Source organism: Taeniopygia guttata, chromosome 19 (genome assembly GCF_048771995.1).
Source record: "Taeniopygia guttata chromosome 19, bTaeGut7.mat, whole genome shotgun sequence".
Lineage (NCBI taxonomy): Eukaryota > Metazoa > Chordata > Aves > Passeriformes > Estrildidae > Taeniopygia > Taeniopygia guttata.
In genome coordinates, this window is record NC_133044.1 from 7,943,590 (window position 1) to 7,955,909 (window position 12,320).

At 37.9% G+C, this 12,320-nt stretch overlaps 1 protein-coding gene across 5 annotated transcripts in view; it reads right to left on the reverse strand.

The window, feature by feature from the left end:
• GTF2I (general transcription factor IIi) overlaps positions 1-12,320 on the reverse strand; it is an 87,197-nt gene that overhangs the window by 15,562 nt on the left and 59,315 nt on the right. For all 5 annotated transcript variants that reach the window (XM_030287842.4, XM_072916789.1, XM_072916790.1 and 2 more), the window contains 11 exons: positions 10,948-11,052; positions 10,094-10,159; positions 8,254-8,437; positions 6,824-6,876; positions 5,190-5,273; positions 4,272-4,455; positions 3,899-3,957; positions 2,139-2,210; positions 1,444-1,633; positions 886-944; positions 150-233 (listed from right to left, as the gene is read on the reverse strand). In XM_030287842.4, the coding sequence (XP_030143702.4) occupies positions 150-233; positions 886-944; positions 1,444-1,633; positions 2,139-2,210; positions 3,899-3,957; positions 4,272-4,455; positions 5,190-5,273; positions 6,824-6,876; positions 8,254-8,437; positions 10,094-10,159; positions 10,948-11,052 (1,140 nt within the window). The remainder of the gene's footprint in view (positions 1-149; positions 234-885; positions 945-1,443; positions 1,634-2,138; positions 2,211-3,898; positions 3,958-4,271; positions 4,456-5,189; positions 5,274-6,823; positions 6,877-8,253; positions 8,438-10,093; positions 10,160-10,947; positions 11,053-12,320) is intronic.

Genomic DNA, 12,320 nt, shown 5'->3' on the forward strand with positions numbered 1-12,320 from the left:
AAGAAAGGTATTTTTATATTGAAGTGTAGCTGGAGCCTTCAAGAGTAGGTGAGGTGCATGTTACTTATGAGTTATGAAAGCTTAGAAAAACAGAAAATATAGAAGACTACAATAAAAGAACACCAGAAGAATATTTATTTCTTCCTTACTGTCTTCAATAGTAACTTCAATCTCTGGGACACTTGAATTTTCTGAAGAACTTCGTGACCTTCTGGGACTCTCTGGACTAATTCCTGGAAACCAAAAGAACACAAGGTGTAAAAGCATAAATTTTGCACACCTAACAAAAGAACAGCTGTATTTTGAGAATTCTAACAGACTGAACTAAGTACAGTCTGCATAGTAAAACCTGAACAATACAGTCATGCTCACAATCTTAAGAAGTAGGTTTAGTGCTCTTGAAAAAGATACACTTAGATTTTCCACTAATTCAGAACAAAAAACTTAGTTTTTTCTAAGTGTGAAGAAGAGCTTTGGTACTTTTTATTATCTAAAACCCCCAAAAATTACTAACATCTGAATTTTCTACAGACAAAAGATTCTTTTATTCCCTTCTTATAAAACACCACTATTATTTACAGCAGTTCACAGCTCTTAGCTAAAAATAGTTGAAGCCATTAAAAGTGAGATAAAACTTGTCAAAATTGAGTAAATTCCATTTTCTGTACTAGAACAGTCAAGTAAAAAAGCAGATATATTTATGGTTTGAGTGTCTTTCTCAAATAATACCAGATTTAGAGACAACTATGCTAGATCATCTGAAATAATGTCTTTTATTTACAACACCTGTATTTTTCCACCACAAAGATATCTCAGTCTGCTAGGGAAGCAGAAGAAACAAAGTATTTACAAATGGATGGCAGCAAATAATATTTAGTTGCTTACCTTTCTTCTTTAGTTTACTAGCCAGTCTTAGAGGCAAATGGGATATGATAAGCTCAGGCCTAGAAGTTGAACAGAACAAATCCAATCAATTGCAAGACAAGTCACACAGCAAAAAGCTACAAATTTCTTGGAATTCAGCTGAGTTGCAATTCACATAACATCAGCCCTCTACAAGGAAATTCTGTTAGAAGCATGGATGACTCTCCATCTACTATAACAATAAAAAATTAGAAAATATAAAGCTGTATTTTCTATTCTGCAATTTTCTTCTGGGTTTACTTCAAGCAAAGAAAAATACAGAGAAAAAAAAAAAGGAACACAGACAGCTTCCAGGTACAAGACCATTTCCCCCCCTCAATTCTTGATGCATGAAACACACAACATCTACAGAAATTTAATGAGGAATGTATGTCCTTGTATGAGATAAAACATATGTGCAAAATATTCTTTGTGTTTCATGGAAGCAGAGTTTAGGTACCATTTAAAGCCCAGAGTTGCTGGGAATGAAGTCAAATAACTTCAAAATTAGAGGTAAAAATAACTAGATCACAAACTTACTTCTTAATAACAAATTTGATTTTGCTACTCCCACGGATGATTCTTTCAAGGCGTGGAATTCCAAACCACGTGGGACTCCTGAAGGGGACTCCTTCTGGCAAGCCTTCAACAACCAAGGACTCAGGGTTTGATTCAAACATGGAATAGGGAACTTTCACTGACTCTGAAACTGAAAGCCCCAGTGCTTTGGCTGCAAATAAAGATTAAATGATATATTACAAACTTAAATGGGTGGAATTTTATCTCAAGTGATTTTAAGAATCTTGTCTTACAGAAGCTCTGCTACTCAAAGCTAACAAGCCCCCTGGAAAAAAAAAATAGAAATATTTAAATATATTTGGACAGATTCCCTATTATTTTCTGTGGAGTAACTGCAAATGGGAACTTGGCCCATCTTGTTACAGATAATTTCTAATATAGGCCTACAGTGCCTAATGTTTTATTTTGAGAAATTCTTTTCATCCAAAAGCTTTTGTGCAATCATCTCGTCACACAACTGGAAAAATTATGGCCTAGGATACTGTTATAAAAACATTTATGTGAGTTATAGGAAGGAGTAAGTAAAACATAGGTAAGAGGATTTCCATATCTGTTCTAGTATACTTCTGATGCTTAAGTACATACTGTAACATTTAAACAGAGGAGTTTTAAAATGCAGCAGCATTACAGAACAGTTCATTTAGCATTTCACTTACCAAACTTCTTACTAAATATATCTTCGACTTGCTTTCTTAGCTTTGTGATCTTGGAATTCCAATCTTCTCTCGCTGAAAACCAGAAACAGGTGTCAAGAGAATCACCCAGCTCTAGATACAGAGGTACATTTGAGCATACTTCTTTCAACTTAAGAACATGAAAATTAACAACACAACTACATCTGATTAGACAGGGACACACAATGAGTAATTACTATTAATAGCAGCTTAAATGATACGTGCAATTTCCTCTACATAATGAAAAATCTATTTAAATGTAGTTATGAATTTCAAACACTGACCCTAGCAGAACAACTTGTTCTTCAGAGCCCTCAGATGCAGGAAGAAATTATTTTAGTGGTTCTTACAAAACTGGAATTAATTAAGCACAGTGAATAATAACATTCTTTAGAGTAGAACATGAGGATTTAAAGAATGCTTTAAATACATTTTGATTAGTATTTAAAAAACCATATTCAGTTCTATTCTCTATTGTAAATAAAAGCCAATTATAGGAGTGCTAGCCAGCACAGACAATTTAGAACTCAGACAGAGAAGAAAGAAAAGGATGTCCAATAAAAAGCACTTTTTTTCCCCTAACAAACAGCACTGTAGGGGTTTTGCATGGCCTGGTTTTTGGTAGCAAGGGGGTTACAAGGGTGGCTTCTGTGAGAAGCTGACAGAAGCTTCTTCTATGCCTTGGTGGCTCCAAAGATGGACGAGCCACTGGTCAAGGCTGGGCCAATTAGAAACGGTGGTAATGCCTCTGTGATAGAAGATTTAAGAACAAAAAATGTAGTGGTGCAGTGGTAGCTGCTGCCAGAGAAAAGCAGGGTGAGAACATGTGAGAGGAAAAACTGTGCAGAAACTAAGATCAGTGGAGAACAAGGGCCAGGAGCTGCTCCAGGTGCCAGGGCTGGGATTCCCCTGCAGCCCCTGGCGCTGCCCGTGGAGAGGCAGCTGTGCCCTGCAGCCATGGAGGGATGGGGGGCACAGACCCACCTGCAGCCCTGGAGGAGCCCCCAGCAGAGAAGGTGGATGCTGCCTTTTCTTGCTCCACAAGAAAAACAGCCTTTTCTATTTAACTACCCTCTTATTGATTATGAGTTTTTTACTAAAATAATAAAAAAAAAATCCACAATACATTGTGCTGATGTAAGGTGACTACTGCTTGCATGATTATTAAATCATATCAAATCATATCCCTTCTTTTTATTTTTTTCCTCCAGCAAGCTAAAAGCATAGGAAGCCCTGAATATTGGCTTGTGTTCTTACTACATGCAAAAAACCCAATGAGATCTCGATTGCATGTTCCTATATTAAGAAAGCACCAAGACACTTCAAAGCATTCAGATATAAATCCCAAACTGATTCTTCTCCCTGTTAAAGGCACATCATGCTTTCAAGTAGTCCTTACAATTCCTTCCCCACAGAGACCTGCAAGAGCTCAGGGTCACCAGTGAAATCCCAAGGGATACCAGACCTTTGATTCAGGCCAGGACAGTAATTCCAGTTCTCTGGGGCTCTGAAGGTGACCCAGCCTAGTTATTCAAAGGCAGCTCGGACTGCATCAGGATTTCACAATCCAGGAAGCCATCCACATTCACAGTGATCAGTTTATTCCTTCCAACCCTCATGAAGAATATGTCAGCATGCTCATCAAACATGGGTTACTTTTTGAAAAATACTGCATTCATCTAGATGCATTTCCCCATCAAACCCTTCCATTCCCACTTGGAGACAGCACCTGTCTTACTTACCTTGAGGGTTTGACCTGGGCGGAGTAACTTCATTTGAAGAATGATTTAGTAGCTCTGGCCTGCAACCAGGACACAAATAATCCGCTTATTCTTGTCATAAATTAAATACCACTACCCATTATGACATGAATTGAAGAGTTTGAATTTTTCCATTATGTTTTTCACACATGTCAACATGCTAATAGATATGCAAAACATATTCTGAAATATTTGTCTAGATTGCAAATGCCCACTTCATGATGCAGAATACTCATTTTGCCTATTTGGTAACTAGAGTCCAAATGCTTCATGACTTAATGAAACCAAGTGCTTGATTACATAAAGAGTGTTTGTTTGGACTCTTCTTTATAAAAAGTTCCATGTTTAGACTTACCTTTTGATCACAAATTTTATTCTGTCGCCCATTTGAATTATTTGTTCAAGGCAAGGGATTCCATACCAGGAGGGACTCTTAAATGAGACATTCTCTGGCAGCCCTTCAACGTAGAGGTCAGTCGGATGAGCTTCAAATTTCTTGTATGGAACAGCTTTGGGTTCATTGCTGCCCAAAGCCTTGGCTGTTGGAACAAAATACATCTAGTAACTGGACAGATTGGCCAATCAACTGTTATTAAAAGCTAGCTGATACCAACTGCTCAGGCTGTAGCCTAATTTAAATTCCTGTACAATTTAAGAACAATTGTGTTCTTAAAATGTGGAACAATGCAGGACATCTAAATCCAACAAAACCCAAGTCTCTGCACGTAAAAAATGTAAAAAAATTGCCATATTGTATGATGCTGCTGTTGGGCAGTCACAATACCAGACTGGACTGCTTACTGGGGCATAATACATTTGTTTTATCCAAAGTTGGTAATCTGTTATAGAGTATCATGAAAAAGTTTATTCTAAGTCTTACAAAGTTGACTGTTTTTTCATATTGGACAGAACATAAAAATTAACCCAAAAATGTTTTAATACTAATTATGATGATATTGCAGTGGATGTAAGTAAACGGGTGTTTTATTCACCACCAAAGGTGATGAATATGTTTCCATCCAAACAGGAAGGAATCAAGAACAATCAGAAGAGCTGTATATGTAAGACTTAAAATTCTTTTTAAACTATGAATTTGCCTTGTATAAGCAGTAAACTAAAACATTCTTTTTCACTGAACTGCCAGAATTTTAAATACTTGGAAAAACAATCTTAACAAAGGTCTCATTCACACAGACGTTCAAAGGAAGGAATGAAAGCAACCTTCAAGAAATATAAAGCCAATCAGAAAAGAAGATAATTATACTGTACTTACCATACAATCTACAGAAAAGTTGATCTACTGCCATTCTCAGTTTGGTGACTCTGGAATGCCAGTCCTCTTTCACTGTATTTGAGACTGACACAGAACAAAACCAACATTCCTTAATTATATTAGTTATATTTTTAGTTGTTCAGTTTATACAATGCATAATCATTCTGGATTTTCAGGTAACACATAAATGCTGCATGTAAGAAGTATGGATTCAATTTGGAACTAGAAAAAAATAATCATAAAATAATAACAGAATATTAAAACTGACAAAACTCCACTGAAGCAGTGACATCACTCTTGCTACAAAATACACACAGTGTATTGGCCTGAAGAACTGTAATACTTTCATCAGCCATCTCCAAACTGCAGATTCCACTTGGAGTTTTTCAATAGTTTCATTTCCTGAAGAATGTATTGATAGTCAGTGCAGAATTAGGCATGTGTATGGCATGAAAATTTGCTTTTAAAGGATCAAAGCATATATAATACAAATCCCTTTTTGCTCCTGAATATGCATGTCTTTGTGACCAACAAGTGAAGGTTCCCAGTCTCAGAGAAGCCGTTGGCCAGCTGCCACACCATGGGTTTAGTCAGAGTGCAAAAGCAATGACTTGTGTTCCATACTTGCACCAGACTGGGCTATCAGCATAAGCACCAGCTGACAATTTTCCAGCCATTCTTGAGATCCTGCTGGTCTGTCTTGCAGCCAGTATCCATCTTCTCAGTGTCTCAGGACTGAGGCCATTCTACAAAACCCTCCTGGACCAGCTTGCTTCCCACAGAAATGCAAATGAAAATCATCTTTTCCTCTGCCAGTCAAAATACAGGTTCCATGCTCATCCCATTCCTTTCCTGCTGGGGACACAAGCTATCAGGGCCTATGGACAGAGCAGGAGTTGGACATGGAGCCACAAGGAGCTGAGAGAGCAGGGACTCCATAGCTCTGTCTCCTGAGATGGCAGTGGACACAGGGAGCAGCAGAGGAGATAACAAGTTGCTGGGAAAGGGGGAATCCAAACTGGAAGAAAACTGCAGAAAAGGAGGCTCAGGCAGCTCCTGTCTTCTGTGTTCTCTGAGATGTTATTGACAGCTCCCAGGGATGCTCTCTTCTCTTATTAGAGACAATGCAGAGGGCACACGTATCTCTATCAAGTGATAGCAAGTGATGACAAGCCATATAAGCAATTGTTCAGAACCCTGTGCCATAGAAACTGGTTAAAACTCGTTTTCTTAGCTACAGGGGTTTTATGAGTTGAGCAATGTACTTGTTTTGCCTTCATAATCAATACAACTGTATCAAAAATTATTAAAACAACAGAAAAAAGGCTAATTTAAAAAGCCACATAAGAGTCTAGTTAAAACTCTGTTACTAGCCTACCTACTATTTATGTAGTTATATTTTGTGCTTGAAGGTACAGTAGGTTATTAAGACTCAATACACTAAGTTAACTTATACTTCAGGAAAAGCTTCCTGCACACACGTTAAATAGACATCTTTATGGTATGCCTGCTTTATTTAATTTAGATCCTTAATACAGTCTTTGATATACTTTTTACAACAGAAGACTATGAGTATATAGGACAAATAGGAATATCACACTGTGCTTGTACCACTCACACATTTGAAAACATACCTGTTGAAACTGTATTGGCCTCTGGAGCCTCTGTCGAATTCAGAAGTTCAGGCCTGAAAGATTTAAGGTGCATGTTTCACCAGTGACAGAAAACAGCTGAGAAACTAGCCTCCAGCTACAGCCTCAAGTTACTCCTTACTGAAGGATCAAAACCAAAAAACCTCCCAGGGGACATCATGATCCCCAGCACTAAATTCCAAGTAACACCAAAGTATTGTATGAGCTGACTGGAACCCTACTGACAAAACATTTTTCATGCCCAATACCCGTATCTGGTGACTATGGGTATCTACCCATTTCATGGTGACAAACAGCTTCCATTAAACTTACCTCTGCATTGTGAGGTACATTTAATCAGAAATAAAGATACAAATTCAAAATTTAATCTCTAAAAGAGTAAACTTTCCAAAATATATCTAATTTTATCCACAGTTGAACAAACAAAAAATTAAACATTTTGATGTTTCTCACAGAGCCAAACTAGATTTTCAGCTGCTCTGGTTACACATTTCAAAATCAATGAACACCAAAAATTAATTTCTGTAAACAACTAAGACATATTTGACAAAAGTGAGTGCCAGAATTGCATCAATAATTAGATCTATGTATGATATCTGATTTTAAATGGGACACAAGGTAGATCTACACTTCTTCCTTTTCTAGTTAGCTGCAAGCATTAGGATGATAGAAACTTACCATGCTCCTCTCAAATGTAAGCAACTAGCACCCATGGTAAAGGCAGCATGCACAGAGGCAGGGGCTGCCACTACCCCCAGTTCTGAGCCTGACCATTGCAATCAGCAGATTCCTGTCCATTTCAAAAACTCTCGGACTAGGCCCACCACTGAACACAGGAAAACATCAGCTGTTACTCACTGAAGCTTCCTTTAAACTTCAATCAGTCTCCCTCTGAGATATCCTTCATGTACACTACCTGATCCACCTCCAGACACACCAGGGACACCTAAACCACAGGAACCAGCAGCTGTGTGTTGGTCTCAAGCTTTCCCCTGGGAAATGCTTTATACAAATACAGCCACAGACACACTGATACAACATTCCAACAAATTTAAAAAAAAAAAGCATAAATTGAAATTAGGCCAGGATTCTCAGATAGGATCAAATATCCCAAAGTCAATGGCTTTCAACATGTATTGCAGTTGCATAGATCTGAACAGTACAAAGAGGTACTGACAAGAAGTCCATAATATTGAAGAGATCTGTCCAGAGATCTCTCCACCACCACTCTGAGTGGTCCACTGGTCTGATAATCTGAATATGTCAAAATGGGCATAACTAAAAACTACTCCTTAGTACCATAAATTAATATGTCAGTAGAAACCAGTCTGAAATTCCACGAAGAAAAATGAAGCAAAGTGGAACCAGCAGAAAGCAATGAGTGATGTAGAAACAAAAATGTAACTGCTTACTTTTTAATGACAAACTGGATTCTGTCCTTTGCCAGCAGTATCCTCTCCAGCCGGGGAATGCCGTACGTGGCTGGGCGCCTGAAGGGAATCCCATCTGGCAGCCCTTCCACATATAAATCTTCTGGGTGTGACAGGAAGCTTGTGTATGGAATAGACACTGGGCCATTTGCTTTTACAGCTTCAGCTTTAATGAAAAAGGAGAATACTAACATTAGACTAGCTTGTGGCTCTACTCAATCACCTGTTTGATATCACTCTGATGAACATTATAATTAGCATACAGGCAATAACCCCTCAGCACATTTAAACATTCAAGCATTCATGTTGTGAGGAACTTTATTTAATAGCAAAATCACTTTGATTCACAGTAAACAAACTGCAGTCCTGCAAACATATGCAGAGTGTCCTCTTATCCCTTCATGTAAACATTTAATAACAGTGACCGCACCTGTTAGAGTGAAGATTCTCACCATTTTGGTTTTGCTTAATAGAGCATTTTGAAAGATGAAGTTATTTAGATTTTATGATAAACCAAGCATGTTTCAGTTCAGTATCTCTGTTACTATTTGTTACTACTATTGGCTTACAAGTCATTAATGCCTTGGAGTAGGAGTACACATCCCTTCCTTTCAGTGAATTCCTAAAGTTTCTGTGTATTTTAGAAATCCAAAGAACCACTAATGAAATCAAAAAACCACATGCTGAAAAAAGCATGGCCCTCCTAATGAAATCTTTGAAACAAATGAAATGCAAATAACTAGCAACTTGGGAAAGGGGGGCCATACCCCACCATTCCAGATTTCCCATTGTTGCCATGAACTTCCAGACATTTAGCAAATTTGTAATTAATGATTATTTACTCTTACTTTTTGCCCGTTGCTGTTTTGCTTATAATTATACTGTTATTTTTTCACTTACACCTACTTAAGTTTAGTATTGCTGGAAAGGGATTGGTTAATACCATAATGGGACACAATTCATTCCATGGTGTCTATCTCTTAAATTGTGTTAAACCAACTTAATTTTCTTCAACTTTGCTATATGCAAACATCAAAATCAAAATTAAAGCAATTCACTAAGAATTATGCCCCTTTCTAGAAAAATTAAAATACAGTCAATCAGATTCTGAACTGTATTACCTTGGTGCAAGTTGTTTTCAGTGGGCTGTTTAAATGTCAGATAGTCACATCCCAAACATGTAGTAACTAGAAATCACAAGGTCTATTCTGAAAGGATTTCCACTTTTCATGGCAGAGACACATCAGCATTTATTTTTAAATCTTTGCTGATGCTGTTGTAGTTTCTGATATGTGGACACAAAACATATCTAAGTGCAGCATTTGGAGACAAATTCCAAAGTCTAATACATCTGCTGCTTTTTCTTTCCAAGACCCATTAGGATATATAATTTTGCTTCACTGTAAAAAAATCATCATCAGAAATGAGCAGCCAGTGAGTGGCAGCCTCTCTTCAGTGCCACTCTAAAGATTCTTTCTCTCAAAGTCTCAGTGTAATTGCAGAGGAAAGGACAGCTCCCTCAAATGTGGGTGCCCAAGATACCTGAGCATGCAGGTGCTTCAGGAGACTGAGCACAACTAAAAAATAAATTAAAGTTTCACACTTTGGTGCCAATCACAGATATCCTATTTTGAAATTACTCTGCTCATCAAAAAAAAACTACTTTCCTCAATTTTATGTCTTCTAACAGTATTTAGCCCTTTGGTGCTGTCAGTCCTGGTGTGCTCCTGAGCCAAGAACAAGATGCATGCCAAAGAGCAGTCTGTAACTTGCTGTGACAAAGGACTACAGGCAATGGCTTGGAAAGGTGTGTAACACATACCATATTTCTTTTCAAACAGCTCTTCAACTTCCGTTCTCAAGTCTGTAATTCGCGAATTCCATCGGTCTGCAAAGAAAAGAGGAGGCCATGTCAGACTACAACAAAACTCAGAATATCTTGTAAAATCTGTGTTACCACTAAGTGAAATACGAACTGTGTACTTTTACTTGCAAACAAGTGCCTGCTGAGTACAGCACAGACTACAGCTTAAACTGTATGGATGCATTAAAAAAAAAGAAAAAGCAAGGTACAGAATAAAATGCTAAAGATTACTTCTGAAAGATGTATATTAAATGAAGTTCAAATAAACACCACGAAAACTAGGTTAAAGTAACTTCCAAAAATGATTTCTCTCTTTGATGGCTCAGTCATCAGCTCTTGCTGAGTCCAGGGATAAAGGCAGTTTATAGGTACTGTTGATAGTCATCTAGATTTGAGTGCTGAAAAGCTTGATAAAGCTTATAGAAAGTACATGAAGTTGTTTTGGTGGAAATCTGTACAACTACATGGATCAGGAGGCATCTACCATACTCTACTTCAATCCATTATTTCTCCAAGTCCTGGTATAGCAAAATACTCAAAGAAATCCTATTTCTGAAAGAAAATATAGCTGTAAAAAATAAGTTTATCCAAATCCAAACCTGTGCGTCCAATTACATCGTCATGTCAAATAACAAAATACAACCATGGAAGCCTACAGTGATGATTATACTGCTGCAATTCACCTACACATAACCCAGGGCTCTTCATTCAAGGCTTGCACTAACATGTCTCACTCCTACAGTACAAAATTACACAAAACCTTTCCATAAAACAAAGCACTAAAATAAAATCATCCTGAATTTTGATCTTACCAAAATTGAACTGTGTTCCTTTGCTTCTCCCACTGTCGCCTGAGCTGCTAGCTGACCTGGGGCTCCTCTGTCTCCTCTCACGGGGTACATAATCATCATCATTATCTTAAACAGACAAAAAGAAAATCACAGGGTTTTGGTAAAGGAAACTTGTGTACAGCACTGGAACTGCTTTTAATTACAAAACTAAAACAGAAAAAAGGAACTCTGCTTAGCAGGACAACACATTTTGCAATAAATTACTTACATGAGTAACTTCAGAAAGCTCCTGATCTTACCTGTGAAGGAACAACTTGCTCCTTCAAAAGGGCCGGTGCAAAGCACAAGACAGCAAAAAACAAAACTGCTTCTAGATTCCCTAAGAAAAACAACATTGGCTTCTCAAACAGGACTGGGCATCGCATGATGGGAAAACAACCATGCACCAGCAAAAGGAATCACAGTATAAATTGTGCAGATAGGGAATACCTTTGTTATCTAACTGGAAGAAATATCATTCCATAGTAGAGCTCAAAAGACAGTACATAGGTTTTGTCTTGAAGAGCTCAAATGTTCTAAAACCACATTTAAACCAGTGTAAAACCAATGGTTGCTAAAGAACTACATCAAACTGGTCAAATCTGCCTTAAACATACACAGGTGGAGAGGCAGGAGAATAGCAAAACACGCAAAGTGTCAGAGAGCTGCTACTAAGCCTGTCACTTCCCAATCCACCCTCATCTTCCTTAAGCTTAACGACTGCCCAATTGAAAATACCTCCAAACTCAGAGAGAACAAATGGTTAGAGCAGACAAAGAAAACTAATTTCACATGCAGAAGAACATGTATCCATGCCACTAAACAAGAGTACCTATGTATACTTAGCAAGAAGACTATCACATATTGACAAATCTTGTACCTATACAGTTCTCTTATACTCTGTCACAGAAAACCTTTGCAGAGCACTTTTACTTTTGGGGTAAAGGTCTTTAAGTCATTAAGCAGAACTTAATGACTCTTCTCATATACATTATTCTGTTGAGGTAACATTGCAGTTATTTCCATGTTGCACTCTAATATGGTGAATGTAAAGTAAAAAGTGTCCACTTTCTCCCAAATGCCCTGCCTACTTTCGAAATTGCTGATTGGCTGCTCCTAATCTAATTCCACAAGCAAGCACTGAAAAAGCCAATCTCAGCAATGTTTTTAGCCACTTACAGGACACTCATACACAAATACAAGAAACACAGCTCACCTCCTACCAACATCCTAGCATGAGGACAGCAGGGACACTGCTCTGCAGCTTTAGAGCCATTTCAATGACAAAGGGAGCTGGTCAGTGCAAAGGTTTGGATCTCAGAGTTACCAGTATTAGACAGACACCTTGAGGCTCC